Source organism: Mirounga angustirostris, unplaced genomic scaffold, assembly GCF_029215605.1.
Source record: "Mirounga angustirostris isolate CCGP_5_RB_7025 unplaced genomic scaffold, mMirAng1.0.hap1 SCAF_14, whole genome shotgun sequence".
In the NCBI taxonomy this organism is placed as follows: Eukaryota; Metazoa; Chordata; class Mammalia; order Carnivora; family Phocidae; genus Mirounga; species Mirounga angustirostris.
The window spans coordinates 1,052,904-1,071,070 of NW_026991722.1; the positions used below are offsets into that span (position 1 = coordinate 1,052,904).

Below are 18,167 nucleotides of genomic sequence, written 5' to 3' on the forward strand. Positions count from 1 at the left end.
CTTTAAAAAAAAATGTGTCCAGATGTCGCCAAATGTCACCTGGAGGACAAAAATCACTACCTACAAAAAAAATAAAAATACTTGAAATATAATGGCATATAATGTTAAAAGATTAAAAATAAAAAGATGGAAAAAGATACGATACAAACGCTCTTTCAAAGGAAGAAAAGTAGCTATTACAATATGACAAAGAAGACATCAAAAAAATAAAATGGAAGAACTGCCCAGGATAAAAAAGAACATTATATAATGATAAAAGATCAAATCACCCATAAGCCCTAGCAATCATAAATGTGCATGCACCTACCACCAGTTTCAAAATACACAAAGTATGAAATATGTAAGTAAAAGGACAAAGAAACAAATCGATAATACTGCCGGAAGACTTCGTAACTCCTCTCTCAGTAATTGATGGAAGAAACAGACTATCAGAAAGGACAGAAAGACGTGGTCAACACTGTCAGCCAACCTACCCTGCCTGGCATTTACAGAGCACTCTACCCTACACAGCAGAATGTTCTCATCAAGTGCACAATGAACCCTCATCCCCACGGACCACATCCTGGGCCATAACACAAACTAACAAATTCAAGAAGAACTGAAATTAGACAAAGTATGTTCTCTCACCATAAAGGAATTTCTTTTAAAAATCAGTAACAGAAAGGGACGCCTGGATGGCTCAGGTGCTTAAGGGTCTGCCTCAGCTCAGGTCATGATCTTAGGGTGTTGGGATCGAGTCCTGCTTCTGGCTCCCTGCTCAGCGGGGAGTCTGCTTCTCCCTCTTCCCCTCCCCCCACTCATGCTTGCACTCTCTCTCTGAAACAAATAAATCTTTAAAAAAAAAAAAAATCAGGGGCACCTGGCTGACTCAGCCAGTTAAGCATCTGCCTACAGCTCAGGTCGTGATCCCAGGGTCCTGGGATCAAGCTCTCTGCTCAGCGGGGCGTCTACTTCTCCCTCTGCCAATCTCTCCCTGCTCATGCTCTCTTTCTCTGTCTCTCAAAATCTTTAAAAATAAATTTAAAAATAAATAAATCAATTACAGAAAGATATTTGGAAAATCCACTAATACTTGGAGGGAGGGGCACAGAAGCACCATTTGGGAACAGAACTGTCACGACGCTGGAGAATCATCCAATTCTTCACAACTGCAAATGGAAACTTGAGAACAGCAGAAGTTCTAGAGATCAGCACCTTAAGCTAGAACACACACTCAGAACCAGTCATCACAGGACAACTTGACGTCTACCTGCTGGTGTGATACAGTAAGAAGCAGGTCCAACACACGCACACAGCTACCGCAGTTACTCAATCCCAGAGCAGTGGTTCTCAAAGTGCAGTCCACAGAAATTCTTGGCGCCAGAGACTTCTGGAAGTAGCCTACAGTTGGTATCGAAAGCCCTCGCACTCTGCTGCTTGAGAAGCACTGCTCTGGGGCTAATTTTCACGTGATGGGAAGCACACAAAATAAGAGCACTACAGCCAGGTCCAGGAGGTACTGATCCAGATGCTACAGACCACCAGCCCGGACTCTTCAAAAACGCCACATCATCAGAAGAAAGAAAACCACCACAAAGATTTCTCCAAATTAAAAGAAATTAAAAAGATACAACCAATGAGGGGCGCCTGGGTAGCTCAGTCGTTAAGTGTCTGCCTTCGGCTCAGGTCATAATCCCAGGATCCTGGGATCGAGCCCTGTGTCGGGCTCCCTGCTCAGCAGGAAGCCTGCTTCCCTCTCTCCCACTCCCCCTGCTCGTGTTCCCTCTCTCTCTCTGTCTCTCTGTCAAATAAATAAATAAAATCTTTAAAAAAAAAAGAATGACAATGGTGAGTGCTACTACAGATAATCAGGAATATCCAAGAACAGAATTATTTCCATTCTGCCCTATAAAATGTTACTGAAATACGTCTTCTACAGTACATAACAAGCTTTAAATGTATATGACCTATATACACAACGTACAGTACCTAAACAAGCTTCATATGTGCAAACTTAAGTTATCTTGTTAGCAGTCCTTCAGGGAATCTCTGCATGTGGGTGTTCACACACCTGCATGTGTGTGTGGGCGTGTGCATGTGCAGGTATGCCTTGATGGTGCCAGGCAGTCCTCTGCTTACTAGGATTCTGTGAAAAGGTCAGAAGGCAAGATTCCAGAAGCCTCTACCTTCTTGAAACTTTATTTTTGAAACAGGTGCCTAGCTGTCAAGAATCCAAACACAAGTGGACTTCAATGACTGTAAAGATGTCCTTGGACAATAAGGCCAATGCTGACCTGCTACCTAAGCTCCTTTTACCATCTTTTTAACATGTGGTAACTAAAAAATAATCCAGCAAGTGGATTATTGAGTCACAGGTTACTGAGTTACCCCCCACTATTGGACAGAGAAGACATTTATAACTTCCCACTAAATAATGTTTCAGTGCAAATATCTGTACACAGAACTTTCTCCGTATTTTTACATGAATTCTTTCAAAGAATCCCAGAACTGTAATAGTTATATAAAGTCATAAGCTCTAAAACACTTGGAATATTATTGCCAAATGCAAATTTAAACTCCCACCACTATGAGTGCTATGAATAACGCCAAAAGCAATTTTACCTCACCCTCATCAGACGAGAGCTAAATACATATAACCCTTCACTTAAATAAAGGGAGGAAAACAGCATCTTGTCATCACTGGCACCGATTCACTTTTGCTATCACACGGGGTCCTGCACTACTACTTACAAACTGTGGCTAAGGCTGCTCCCCATGCTGTTCAGTGGAGCTGGGCATATTTGGGGCATGTGCACTGGGGGCACCCCAGGAACTAGGACCCTCTCCCGGGGCACCAGCCTCCTCACAGGTCAATCTTCACTGGCCAGGAACTCAATATGCCTCTTCAGCAAATGTCACCAGGACCTTGACTGTTTTTGTTGGTGATGTGGTCCCCAGTGGTGTGCCCTAAATTACTTTTGCCCATAAACCCTGTTACTCTCAGTGAGCACTTCTACCAAATACGAAGATTTGCAGGGATGTATACGCTACACAACAACAGAAATGGCGATGTTATTTATGCAAGAGTCCATCTCTTCCACACTGACTTGTAGTATCTCTTAAATGTTTTGTATTAGAGTAATTTGGGCGCAAGAAAACAGGACTTTAACCTACAGCCACATGGAACTGGACTGTCTGCAAGGACCTACAGAAGGAGACGCAGCATGTTGACACCCTGATTGTAACCGTGTGAGACCATACGGTTCTGACCTTCAGAACTGGAAAATAATACATTTGTTTTAAGCCACTAGATTTATGATAATTTTACAACAGCAATAGGACACTAATACAACTGCACAGCAATTGATGACACGATTTTGTTTTCTTTGTATTCTGAGTCAATTTGACAATCCTGCTTCCCGCTTCCTAGCTCTCACCTTTCCTCGCTCATGCGAAACGGCCCTCGGACAAGAGAGGGTGGTAAGTAGAAGACAGCGGTGTTCTCCTCATGGAGGATGTAAGTGTGCCGACAGCCCGTGCTGAGGCTCTCCCGGGCCCTCTGGTGCTTCGGTGCAGGGCCCGTTAGGCATCAAGGGGAACCGACACACAGCACATGACAAATACAGGGACCACCTGCCCTTAGACCGTAAAGCAGAGAATAAGCCTGAGCAGATGGTGAGGGGATCCTTAGCAAACACTAACCACCCTAACACTTCTCCTCCTCCCAATATAACTTCATATAAAAAATGAAAACCACGAGACCTCTGAAACTACTGGAATACAAAGAGTACATTAGGCTGAGGACCCCAAGGAAGATCACCTCTCAAAATCCTTACAGGAAGGTGAACAAATGTTCTGCAAGCCATTTGGCTATGCTGGGTATATATATACTCAGTCAACTGCTGAGCACCAACACGTGTGCCTACACTGAAAACACGGCAGTCAGTAACAGACGCAGCTTGTAACTCACAGGCTCAGACTCATTCATCAGTAAATTTAAAATGATAGCAGTGGCAACTGGCGAGACAGTCACCTAGCCCTTGGAGGGTGCCGACTGAGCTCAGGCTGCAGGGGCTGCATGCAGGTAGAGGGGCAGGGTGCGTGTGGAATGACCGCTGCGTATGGGAAGGTAGGGGAGGTAGGAGGGGCAGTGCACAGCTCAGGAAGGACTGCCAGCCACCCAAGCTAAGCCACAACTATCCAAGGGAATTCTAGAACTGGAGCTGGGACACAGAAGGCAGCCTGCTTCGAGATAACTACAACTATTAACTCCTGTAAGAAGAGCGACTAGAGGTCCACACCGCTATGCAGACTAGGACGCCCAGAATAGCTGTCTTCTGAAAGAGAAGACACAGACAGACATACACACATGTAAAAAGGATTAGAAAACGTTTCCCATAAAAATGGAAGATTAAATACATGACTATCTTCAATACCAAAAATACTGCTTTTTCTTAAAGCTGAAACCTACAGAACAGAAAACAAGAGATGATAACAAAATGCAGAAGGCTAGAAAGCAGATAGATGGATGGTAAATAAGCAGATCCAAGAAAAACAGGAGTCTCAGCACAGCAGCGAGGAAGCAGGAGAACCTTGGGACCCTGGAGGGGCGGGTCTGGTGCCAGGCCGACCTCTGAAGTGGGTGTGGAAGGAGGATAGAGTAGGAACTGACTGAAAGCTACTGAAGGAACATCTGGATCCTCAGGTTACCCCTCCCTGCTACAGATCAAGGGACATCTACCCCCTGAGGGAGGGAGGGGAGGAGAGAAAGAGAGGGCGAGGCTGAGGGAAGGACAACGAACGTGGGTGCAAGCCAGCCTGGCCTCCCTTCCCTGCTGCCCAGGTAGGAATTCAGCGTTGAGAGGAGGAGGAAGGACAGGAGAAGCCAGCAGCCAGTGTTTGCTGAAACTGTCAGGCCTGAATCTAACACTTCGCCTACGTTCATTTAATTCCTAGTTTTAGACAATTACCACAGAAAATTCTTACTATAAAAAAGAAAAATAACTGAAATGTCCAATAACTGAAATGTCCAAGACCAAATGTGGTCTCTCCATACAATGTGACATCACTCAGTTTAAAAGAAGTAGGGAATGTGACGCGTGCTATGGCACGAAGCTTGAAAACATCTCGCTCAGTGAAATAAGCCAGACACAAGACAGACCTTGAAGGGCTCCACTTCCGCGAGGTGACAGCAGTCAACTGCACAGACACAGAGGTACAGAGAGGCGACGGGGGCCGGGAAGGGGACAGCGCGGCGTCTCACGGGTGCAGAGCTCGGGTTTGGGACGAGGAAGGAGGCCTGGGGGCGGGAGGTGAAGACAGCAGTCCAACAGCGTGAATGTGCTCACGGCCACTGCACCGCACGCTTGGGTAGACGTGGTTAAGATGGTAAATTTTATGCCTCATATAAATTTTTTAAAAAGGAACAAATTCTATAAATATTGCTGGTATCCGGCTCCCTAGCAGCCACGTAACCCCTGGCAGATGGATATTTCCTCATCATTACCCGCATCTCCAACATACGAAGCTGGTTTCTACCCCTGGGGTCTGCCTGAGCGCACCACCAGGCCCCTTCCCCTCACCCTCCTGCCGGCTGCCACAGTTAAGGCACTAGAATCGGTATGGCTCTCCTGGAAAAGCCAGATCCTCACACGCCAGGCATATTCAGGCAAGAGTCTGATCACTTGGGGAGCTGGTCTGTCAGTGAGACCAAACACCAGAAGGAGAAAGAACACTCCTGAAGGCCTCGGGACTGTGAGGCCCTGGAGAAGGGGGCTGGGGTCTGCGGAGCCCTTCCCACAGCCGGGCACCCAGGGTGCCTGTATTCTGCATGGTCCAAGAAGAAAAGTTCAGAGCAAATGAGAAACTTTTACAGCACGTGACAGTAAAACCATTCCTCAGAAACAGTTCTCACAAATAAAATTTAAAAAAAAGCAAACACTTTGAATGACAGATGAGCAAAGACAATTCATAAAAAAAGAAATACAGTTGTACTTAGAGAATTATGTGCAGCCACATTAGGAACTCCAACCCTTCCCACACACACCTAAGGGACTGCCCTGTGTGAGCACTGTCCCAAGGGCTGCAGGACAGACAGGACAAACACAAGAAGGGGGCTGGCTACTTGCAAAGGGAGAAGTGTTGGGAAGACTATAACAAAGAAGGCGCGAGGGCCAGAAGGAAGCCGAGTCGGCCAGAAGGAAGCCGACTCTCAAGAGGGACATATGCCTGAAAGGAACCAACCACAGAAGGTCTTGGGAGACCTGGAAGGGGCTGCAGAGCCTTGAGGGCTCAGGACTGGAGAGAAGGCCAGGGCAGCTGGAGTGGGCAAGCCACGGGAGGGCCACCGGATGCGGCTGGAGAGGTGGGCAGGGGTGAGTCCCATGGGCCTGGCCTGTCGGTATAAGGAGTGTCACTTTAATTCTCAGTGGAAGGCTTTAACACTAGGAGTAATCTTTGTTTTCAAGAGAACTTCTAAAACACCAAATTAAAACAATTGAAAAAAATTCTTCACCCTTAGCGTTCTTAACAGTCTTGGATAACGAAGCACTCTTAATGGCTAGCAAGAGTGTGAACAACTTTTATGGAGGACAGTTTGTGAAAATGCATTGACAGCCCTTTTTCTGTAATGTAACTTTAACCACAGGTTCTAATTATCCCATGAAAACAAATATTTGAAAACATGAAAAATGTATACAAGACTGATCTACAAAGATGACCATTACTGTGCTGTGCTGCTTAAAAGTCCACCCAAAAGCACGGAAGACTTTAGTATCAGTGATGAGATCTGGTCACAGGTGTCGGACGACCACGCGCTGTCGCTGACAGTAATAAGGCGGAGGGAGGGCCTTCCGAGGGTCACAGTGAGGAGCGGCAGCACCTGTCCTCGCCTCCGACCGGCACCAAGGGCCCCCTCGCGCCAGTCACCATCCACAGCACCACAACAGTCCCACAACAGGAGACTCATCATTTCAGAGGCTCACGCAAAAGCTCCTCTCAGCTGTGAGGTAGCGGGCCTAAGAGAGAGTTAATAGGTTTCCTCAGAAAAATTCCTTTTTTCTCATTCTCTGCATAAGATCACTTCTTTTAAAACAGTCAACTAGAAAATGCATATTTATACAAAATGCAATTAAAATTCAAAACGCCACTTAGATATATTATAATATGGTATACAAAATGAGATTTTTAGTCTTTTTCATTAAGTTCTTTCAGCGATTGTGTGGCATTTTAGCAAAAGTCACAATCTCATCAAGTTTAATGCTAGAAAAGTAGTACAAAGAGTCTGAAAGATAATGAACATAAGCAACATCATGTTTAGTAACCTCCACTTCAGAGATGGAGCCTTTGAACTGGCAAGCAATTTATTCCATTTCCAAAGCAATTTTCCTATTGTATTGAAAATTTTACCTCAGTATTTAAAAACAATAAGATGATGAATAATGGATTTTTTCAGAGACAGGATAAGCAGAAAATCCTGTGTGTCTTTGTTGCCTAGTGTCATACACACTTAATTGGTTTGTCACTCAAGAAAAATCAACGTTTCCAGCAATTAAGTATAATTCTAGAAACATATTTTTAAAATGAGTAAAAACAATGTGAACAAAGACGACAGAACAGATGATACCAAACCCAAGAGTACTGCCACACTAAGAAATGGAGACAGCTCTCTTAGCTGCTGCCAAAGGTTTAGAAAAATTGGGAACTTTCAACAAAAAACACTCAAGTACTAGAAGGTGCATAATTTACGTGTATCTAAGTAAAAGTAAAAGTAGGTCAATACAATAACTAGCTTAAACTCACACTAAGTATCTAACAGCCTTACTGTTTCCATTTTAATGAGAAGCATTTCTGAGAAGCCAACTGATAGTAAAGGGAGAAACCATTTAAAATATGCCTAATGCTTAAACCTTCTTTAAGAAAAATAAACACTGCCCTCTTTGCCTACATATTAATAAAGTAGAAAAACAAAGCAACAAAGTGCTATAAAGAAATGTGTGTGTTTCCTTCATCAAACACAGCTTCCAAGTTCAAGTGTGTCACTGATGAGTCATTAATAAGCAGCAAAACTGTATACTGGGAAATTGGGACTCTTCCCTTCCTACAGTAGCAGAGGAGATAAACAGCAGAATAGTTGTAAAAAAAAAAAAAAAAAAAAAAGGTAAAGGAACATTGCCTGAAAAGCACGCCCTGACCTTAGCAGTAAAAACAAGCAAGAAGGGCAAGGGCCAGTCAGTCCCCACGCCCAGAGATGCCCCCCACGTGGACTATATACACAGTAACCTCGGAGCCACCGACTCCTCTTCCACGTGTTCTGTAAAAAACCTCAATACCAATTTCTTAACATAAGAATTACACCAACACTATACATGAATTGAAACAAGCTTCTAAATTAGAGTTAATGGGACAATATCTAATATTATGTAAATGCCAATCCAGAAATTAAAAGATAAGTGGGCCAATTAGCTCAGGACACATAATCCAGTTACCTAAAACTATGATGTTCACAATCACCAAATCTATCTTCATGCTAATACTGTCAGTTGTAGAAAATGAAGTGAAACATATCTGTTCTGGCAGGTTTAAAGAATTTCATAAACTCGAGTGAACTACAGATCCTTAAAAATATGTCTCTGATTCCAAGGAGTCCTGGGCCTGAGCACTTTGATAAATGCTATCTTAAGAATCATTTAGTAGGGGTGCCTGGGTGGCTCAGTAGGCTAAGCGTCTGCCTTCGGCTCAGGTCATGATCCCAGAGTCCTGGAATCAAGTCCCACATTGGACTCCCAGAATCTGCTTCTCCTTCTCCCTCTGCCCCTCCCCCTGCTTGTGCTCTCTCTTTCTCTCACTCTCTATCAAATAAATAAATAAATAAATCTTAAAAAAAAAAACAAAGGAAGAATCATTTGGTACTTGGAAAAACCTTTTCAGCTGTGAATCATCACAAAAAAGAAGTTTCATCTTTATAACTAGAGTAAAGGCATTTTTTAGATCATCATCATAAATGTAAAATTTTTAAGATTCAGAGAAAACTGTGTATAGACACTCAGAATGAGAAAACTAGCATTAAAAAAACTGTGTTGCCTCTATTAAGAAACACACTACTATTTTAGAGATAATCAGACAATAGCCATCTGTTCTCAGCATGACTCTCTTCTCAAACAGTAAAGTTTAACTATTGTAATACTGCAAATGACTCTAGGCAGGGCCAAAAGCCACACTGCAACGTGAAGCAAAGGAAAGGTACTAACAGACATGGATAAACAAAGTGATGTCCAGTGTCCGTCATTCTTTTTTCAAATGTGAAGATAATTTGAATGACACCGGTACCATTTAAAAGACAGAAATGAAAAATATCAAGTAACAAATACCTTACTTTTATTCAACTATACATACTGCAAAAAGAAAATCAATGCCTCACATTAGTTCACAGAATATGATCTTAACAAGTAATTGCACTCTTACTGAACTATTAAATACTATGCGTGGGACACAGCATTTCATTCACCTAATAACTTCCAAAAAAAAACCCCTAATCCCCCGCAAAAAACCAAGAACATCCTCCTGTATTAACCATACTCAAATCATATCTAATTTGTCCCCTTGAAATTTTCATAAAGTACAAACCCAATGATGAAAAATTTTATACAGGTTGTAACAATTTATGATCACTATATTTTAAATATATTGTGTCCTAAAGTAGTATGATTATAATGAAATAAAAGTAGTTTCACTCTAAGGAAAACCTGAGAACCTTTAAAATACATTACTACAATTCCTTATACATTATGAACACAAAAAGACATTTTTATATGGTCAAAGAAAAAGCCTTTTAAAGCTCACAAAGCAAGAAAAGCCCATATCAAAGCTGTTTTTCTAACAACCAATTAGCTTTCAATTGCCAATGTGGAAGAAAAAGACCTCATAATATAAACTTTTGTTCTTGGAAATATAAGACTGAATTTGCACTTTTTATTTTTTTATCTATTTTTTAGCTGTATTCTAATTTACAGATTTCCCAAAACAGAAATACTAGAAAAGCCATAATTTTGATATAAAACTTTAATCTACTCACTTTACAGTTCTGAAGTATGAAATTAGAGATTTATTATATATTAAGTCAAAAGTACCCTAAACACAGTTAGCTTTGTTAAGTACATCTCACTGCAATAAGAAAACCTCCAGAGATGGGGTGCAGGGGGTGCTGAGAGGCAGGGCGCTAGGTCTCTCTCAGAGGTGAAGAAAATCCTCCAACCCTGCCTGTGGTGATGGCTGCATTCACCTGTGAATACATAAAACCCTGAATTTTACACTCTAAACGGGAGACCTGTAGCCAAAACTTGTTAGTGAATGGAAAAATAAATAATAAGACTAACTTTCAAATACAAAGAGTAAAGACAAAAACAGAACAAAGGTAAATGACTCCTTCCTGCCAGTTCCAGAACAAGACTTGAGCAGATGCCCTCCCCCCACCTCCCCCATAAGCACAGCTATAACCCTGGAAATGACAGAGGGAAAGGTGAAGAGAAGGAGGCAGACCAGGAGGGACCCGGACTCCAGAGGTCACACAACAGTTGAGCTCCCAATGCGCTCCTTCGGCCTCATTTATCCCGAATTGTGTACCAGAGAGTCAGCAGCCAGAAAAACCACGGACATAAACCAAAGAGAGCCCCAAGAACAGCCCGGGCCCTCCTGCCCATCCCTACCACTGTCACAGGAACCCAGACGTAAAGGCCCCCCAGGCCATACTGCAGGAGGCCAGAGGCTGCAATAAACAGGCACTCCTCCCCTTCCCAGACAAGGGGACATCAGCAGAGCCCCACGCAGCACCGCAGACCCCATCTCTGCCCAGCGGTAAAGGGGGCACCCTCTTCTCCCAGGTGTCAAAGGGAACCCGGCTTTCACCCCACCTGCCAGCAACAAGGCAGCACCACCTCATCCCACCTCCCTACCCCCCAGTCCCAAGTGGTGTTAGAGGAGGCCTGATAAAACAGAAGATTATTTAAATAAAGTCCAGAACCTCACAGCATAATACCCAAAATGTCCAGGATACAATTTAAAAAAAAAAGGACCAAAAGCCAGGAAAATCTCTACTCCTGAAGGAAAAATAATCAACAAATGCCAACATCAAAGGGATGCATATGTTGAAATTATCTGACAAGGATTCTAAAATATCCATCATAAAAATGTGTCTATGGGCAATTACAAACATACTTGAAGCAAATGAAAACAAACAGGGGCGCCTGGGTGGCTCAGTCATTAAGCGTCTGCCTTCGGCTCAGGTCATGATCCCAGGGTCCTGGGATCGAGCCCCGCATCGGGCTCCCTGCTCAGCGGAAAGCCTGCTTCTCCCTCTCCCACTCCCCCTGCTTGTGTTCCCTCTCTCGCTGTGTCTCTCTCTGTCAAATAAATAAAATCTTTAAAAAAAAAAAAAAAGAAAAGAAACAAACAGCTATTTCAGCAAAGAAAGCTAATATGAAGAAGAATCAAATGGAAATTCTAAAACTAAAAAATACAATAACGGAGATTTGAAAACTTAATGCGTAGGGTTCAGGGGCAGAAAAGAAGAGACAAAGAAAAATCAATGAAACTGAAGAGTAAACAACAGAAACCAATCTGGACAGAAAATGGACTTAAAACAAATGAGAAACTCAGGACATTTAAGACACAAGAAAAGATCTCACAAGGTGTCTCCAGAGAGAGTGTTAGAAGAGATGAAAGAGGGTGGGACTAAAAAAGTATTTAGACAAATAATGGCTGAAAACTCCTAACTTGACAAAAGATATAAACTTGCAGATTCAATATGCTATGTGAACCCCAAACAGTATAAACCCAAAGAAATCTATGCCAAGACCCATAATAATCAAACTACTGAACTAAAGACAAGAAAAAAAGCTTGGAAGCACTGGGAAATGACATCTTACCCACGGGAAAAGAAAACATTCCAATGACATCAGATTTCTCATCAGAAATCATGGAGGCCAGAAAGAAGTAGCATAACATTTTCCAAGTGCTAAAATAGAAAAAGGACTGTCAACCCCAAATTGTATATCTGGTAAAATTACCCTTCAGGAATGAAGGAGAAATAAGACCTTCTAAGATGAAAGAAAACTAAGAGAATTTGTTTTCAGCAGACCTACACTAAAAGAATAGCAAGGAATTCTTAGAAGAGAAATAATAAGGAATTCAGGAACTTCAAGAAATAAGAGAACAACAGGAATAGTGAAAACATGGGTCAATATAATAGGCATTTCTTCTCCTTTTGAGTTTTCAAGATTATGTTTGAGAGAGAGAAAAATTAACACTGTCTGATGTGTAACTCTAGTCATATGTAAAGGAAATATTTACGTACTTTTGCAAAATTAAAATATTTATGTAATTGTACAAGATAATTACTTTACCAGTAAGGATCAATAAAGGGATGTAAAGAGGTACCGATTCTTCACTTTACTAACACCGATAAAATACCAACACCAGAATACTGTGATGAGTCACATATGTATAATGTCGTATCTAGAACTACCACTAAATAATATTTATACAATGAGATACAATGGAAAACCACCATAGGTAAATCAAAATGGAATTCTCAAAATTGTTCAAGTAACCCACAGAAAAACAGGAAAAAGAAAACAAAGAAACAACACAGCAATCAAAAAGGAAAATGGCAGATATAAGCCCTACCTTGGCAATCATTACACTGAACATAAATGTTCTAAATATATCACTCATAAGACAGAGATTGGCACAGTGGATAAAAAACATAAGCCAACCATATGCTGACTACAAGAAACTTACCTCAAATATAAGTAGGCTGAAAGTAAAAGGATGGAAAATTATATGCCAGGTAAACATTAATCAAAAGAAAGCATGAGTGGCTATATTAATATCAGAAAAAGTAAAGCCCAGAGCAAAAATATTACTAGAGACAGATGGAAATTATAAAATAATGAAAGCGTCAGTCCATCAAAACAGAGCAATCCCAAACATGTCTGCACCAAATGACAGACTGGCAAAACAGTAAAGTAAAAATTGATAAAATCAAAAGGAAAAATACACAAATGCACAATTAAAGTTAGAGACTTCAACAACCCACCCTCAACAACCAAGAGAACAACCAGACCATAAATTAACAAAGATAACAGGATCTTATCAACATTTCAGAACATTTCACCCAACAAGAGCACAATACACCTTCTTTTGGGCCCTGAAATTCTTCCAGTATAGACCATATTCTTGGTCACAAGACAAACCACCAAAATTAAATGAAGTAACACGAAGCATGTTCTTTAACCACAAAGAAATCATGCTAGAAATTAGTAACAGAAAAATAACAGCAAATTTTCCATACACATTCCTAAGTAATCCATGAGACAAAGGGGAAGTCTCAAAGTAAAACAAAATGCCAAAATTTGTGGGACACAGATAAATCAGTGCTGAGAGGGAAATTTACAGCACAAAATCCTTATGTTAAAAAAAGAGGAAAAGTCTCCAGTCAATAATCTAAACTCCCACCATAAGAAACAAGAATGAGAAGATAAAAAATAAAACCTAAAAAAGCAAGCAAAAAGAAGGAAAAATAAAGCACAGAAATTAATAAAACTGAAAATAGACAACTACAGAAAAAATAAGAAAAATAAAAGATGGCTCTTTGAAAAAAATCAAACCTCTGGTAAGACTAACCAACAAGAGTGAAGGCACAAACCACCAATATCTGAATGAAACAACATCAAAAAGATAGTAAGAGAATATATTACAAACAACACTACACACATAAATATGGCAACTTTCCTGAAAAGGACCAATTCCTCAATGGGCACAATCACAACTCACCCCAAACAAAATAGCTCATTTGAATAGCCTAGTTAACTATTAAAGAACTGAGTTTGTAAACTGAAACACCCAAAAAAGAAATCTCTAGTTCCAGACGGTTTCACTGGAAATTCTACCAAACATTTAAAGAAGAGAGCAACTGTATTTGTATCTTCCAGAAAGCAGGAGAGAAGGGAACACTTTCCAAGTCATCTCATGAGGCCAGGCATCAGGGGTAACATCTGACAGTCACTGCCGTTCCATTCATGGAAAAGAGACATTTACAGTCAAGTGCAATCTGTGTTCTGAGGGGAACAGGAGCCTGTAGGAGCCAGCAGGGACATCTAATTCTATCCTGGCTGGGGTTGAGATAATGGAAGGCTTCAAAAGAAAAGTAATTTTCGATGTTGACAGTCAGGAATATAGCCACTGAAATACGGAGATTTTAAATGTCAGAAGATACAACTAGAAGAATCCAAGATAAGTGCCTTGGGGGTGAGAGGCTGGGGTAAGGAGGAAGGAATAAGTGGAGTACAGAGCCACAGTATATTCTCATTAGCCTTTTACTATATGTTATTATGATAAAATACAACCAACCTTCACAAAATAATGTAAAAGCACAACTTCCAGTCAAGATCCATCTCTCCCTGCTCCTCTTACCTAAGTCCAACTATAAGCTTGGAAATAAAGCAAGAGCCAAACAAAGGAGAGCTCTGGAAGGTGGTAAGAAGGCAGCAGTTAAGAGGAAGAGGGTTGGGGGGGCTTGGGACCAAGGACTGAGAAACGATACAGTGGCGGGACATCCTACATGCCCTCACCCAACAGAAGGAAGGAGATAGGCAGGCCTGGCATTCCCTAACTCCCAACCTAGCAAGAAAAGGCAGCCCAGAAAGATCACTCCTCCCCTGGAGGGAGCAAGAGTCCACCACCACCAGCAAGAGAGATCAACAAGTGCCGTGAGAAATGGCGTCCTTCCCCACGGACCTAAGACTCCCCTGTCCCATCAAGGGACAGTGGTGCATCTGGGCAGCAGCAGTTAGAGGAACCCTGCCACAAAAACAGGTTAGAAGCCTCAGAAAGCCCCTGGGTCCCCATGGGCCGAGACGCCCCTCTCTCACCAGGAGGGAAACCAGGCAGCATCACCAAGCACAGCCCCACTTCAGAAGCAGCCAGTCCAGGAAACTGCTGCTATTCAGGGCCTGAACTCCCCTCCTCTGCCACCAGAGACCAGAGCAGCAGGAAGCACCAGCAAGAGGGATTCCAAAGGCCACAGTGGTGCTGAGACTCCCCCCTAACCAGACACACCAGAACAGCCAGCAGGTACATGCAGAGCGGGTACAACCACTGCCCATCCAACAAAGCCTTTTCATCACGCGGACTGACCGTTCCTTCTCTTACCAAGAGACACTGGGCCTGGGGAAATCGCCTCTTCCTCTCAGCAGTGTAAGCAGAGACAAGAAAGAGTCCCAGTACACCACATAAACCAAGCACACCAAAAACTGTAGCACAAAATTAAACTGTCACTGGAATCACAGCTCACAAATGTAGGCCAGGGCCTACAGGGTAAATTTAAATAGGGCAATCACCTGCTCAAGTAAAAGATATAAACAGAACCCACATTCTCCAGACATAATAGACAAAATGTCCAGGATAAAATAAAAAATCATCAGTCATACCAAGAACCAGAAGATTCACAGTGTGAGTTAGAAAAGATGATCAACAGACACACCAAAACTCAAATTAACTCGGATACTGGAATTATGTGACAATCATTTTACCGTTTCTCTTTTCCTCCTTGATAGTACCTATAACAGTGATTGCGTCAGTAATTCTGAGTGGTTGATTTTGGGAGATCATTGTGTGGAAATATGCTACTTATTTCACAAACATATACATGCTTGAACAAGCAATAACAAACTCTCTTGAAACAAACAGAAATTACAAAACTGACAAATACACTGGTGAAAATGAAACACTGCTCCATGGGATCAATAGAAGAGTGAAGATGACAAAGGACAGAATTAGGAAATTTGAGAACAAATCAATACAATTCACATAATCTTAACACAGGAAAAAGAAACCGGGGGGTGGGGGGACCTAAGGGAATTATGTAACACTAACAAAAGACCCAACATTTGTATCACGCCAGTACCAGCAGGAGAGAGAGAAGACAGTGGAAACCAGAGTCCTTGAAGAAACTCCCTAACTTTGGTGAAACAAAACCCAACAGATTAAAAACTCTTACTAAATACCAACCAAGATAAACCAAAAGAAATCCACACCAAGATACATCACAGTTAAACTTGTAAAAATGAAAAACAAATAAAACCTTGAAAGCAATCAGAGAGAAATGACACGTTACCCACAGGGAAACACCATCTTGAGCGGCAGTGAGCTTCTCAACAGGAATCATGAAGGTGAGGTGGACAGTAACCAGTTTTCAAGGCTAATGAAAGAACTGTCAACCAGGAATTCTATATCCAATACATCCATCCTTCAGGAATGAAGGGGAAATAAAAACATCCTAAGGTGGAAGAAATTTCAAAATTGGCTATAGGAAGCACTTCAAATAGAAAAGAATGGGGAAAAAAAAATCCTGGAATACCAGGAAGGAACAACAGAAAGAGCAAAAACATGGGTACGTACATTAGACTATCCCTTATGATCATGAGTTTTATAAATATTTGATGATTTAAACAAAAAGTGTAACACCATCTGATACTCAAGATATGATATTTAAAGTGTAGGGGGAGAAGATGGGTAAAGGGACCAAAACGCAAGTAAGGTTTACACAGTCTGTACTCCACAGACTAAAATACTAATCCCAACGCCCCATGGTGATAAGTTACATACGTATACTGCAATACCCAATAGAGCACACACTACAAAAACTACACAGAGACTTACACTCAAAAACCCTGTAGAGATACCCAAAAAAAGTTCAAATAACCTAAAGGAAGTCAAAAAGAGAAACAGAAGAGGAATGAAAATCAGAAGAAACAAAATAAACAAATAATAAAATAGCACCTACAGCTCTAATGTAGCAATAATTAACTTAAATGCAAAGGGTCTAAATACACCAATCCAGAGAATGACAGAGTGCATAATGGAAAACCAGGATCCAACAAAGAGACTCAATTCAAATTCAACTGAGGTTGAAAGCGAACACCATGCAAACATTAATCCACAATAAAGCAGGAGGAGATTTCAGAGCAAAGAAAATTACCAGAAAAAAGAAGAACATTATGTAATAAAAGAAACACTCTACCAAAAGACATAAGAATCCTAAATATGTACACACCAAATGACAGAGCTTCAAAATACCTGCAGCAAAAACTGAGATGCAAACCGCGACGGAAACCTATTGTGAAATAAGTAGCATATTTCCAAACAATGATCTCCCAAAATCAACCACTCAGAATTACTGACGCAATCACTGTTATAGGTACTATCAAGAAGGAAAAGAGAAACGGTACTTCTGGCCAAACACTGAACACAGGCACCTTAGCAGGTTCTCCTGTAACCCTTCACCATCCTGTAGGAAAACAACAGTATCCCCCCCATTTTACATCCCACGAAATGCGGGTTCAGGTTAATGAGATCCAACAGCTAGTCGGTGAATGAGCCGCGATGCAATTCAGCTCTACATGACCATACTTTCTGACTCTATGTTACAGCTTCTCAAATAGCCCAGAACAAAAGTCACTCTAAAACTCGAATCCTGAAGCAACTGGATATTGAAATGTTCTTTTTCCTCCTCTGTACTAAAAGTTAACAGCTTCGGGGCACCTGCCCAACTCTTGATTTCAGCTCAGGTCCTGATCTCAGGTGGTGGGATCAAGCCCCGCCTAGGGCTCCACGCTCAGTGGGGAGTCGGCTTGAGATTCTCGCTCGCGCTCTGACCCTCCCCCCGCACGCACGCGCACTCTCTCTCAAATAAATAAATCTTTTTTTAAAAAAGTTAATCGCAGGGGCGCCTGGGTGGCTCAGTCGGTTGGGCGACTGCCTTCGGCTCGGGTCATGATCCTGGAGTCCCGCATCGGGCTCCCTGCTCGGCGGGGAGTCGGCTTCTCCCTCTGACCCTCCCCCCCTCTCATGAGCTCTCTGTCTCTCTCATTCTCTCAAATAAATAAATAAAATCTTTAAAAAAAAAAAGTTAATTGCTTCTACAACTCCTTAGGAATAAAATTTCGATCAACTGTAGAAGGCAGGACTTCCTCTTTTCATAAGTTCCTTTTTATAAGACGCAGTATTCCTCTCTGCGGGCGAGAAATACGTTAAACGTGAGCTGAAACCAGCCAGGGGAGGCGGCTTCCATTTCAATCGAACGGTCTGGGCTTTAAACGTGCAGCTGAAGTGCGGTCCCGCCGAACAGCCTA

At 41.9% G+C, this 18,167-nt stretch overlaps 1 protein-coding gene across 19 annotated transcripts in view; it reads right to left on the reverse strand.

Annotated features, from left to right (window-relative positions):
* The window catches only part of ATP9B (ATPase phospholipid transporting 9B (putative)), a 249,713-nt gene that overhangs the window by 230,697 nt on the left and 849 nt on the right, over positions 1-18,167 (reverse strand). Inside the window, exon 1 of one of the 19 annotated variants that reach the window (XM_064577566.1) lies at positions 3,417-5,468. The exons of the other annotated variants lie outside the window; for them this stretch is intronic. Within the exon in view, the coding sequence (XP_064433636.1) occupies positions 3,417-3,430 (14 nt within the window). The 5' untranslated portion in view covers positions 3,431-5,468. Of the gene's footprint in view, positions 1-3,416; positions 5,469-18,167 lie in introns of those variants that run through there. 19 annotated transcript variants of the gene reach the window in all.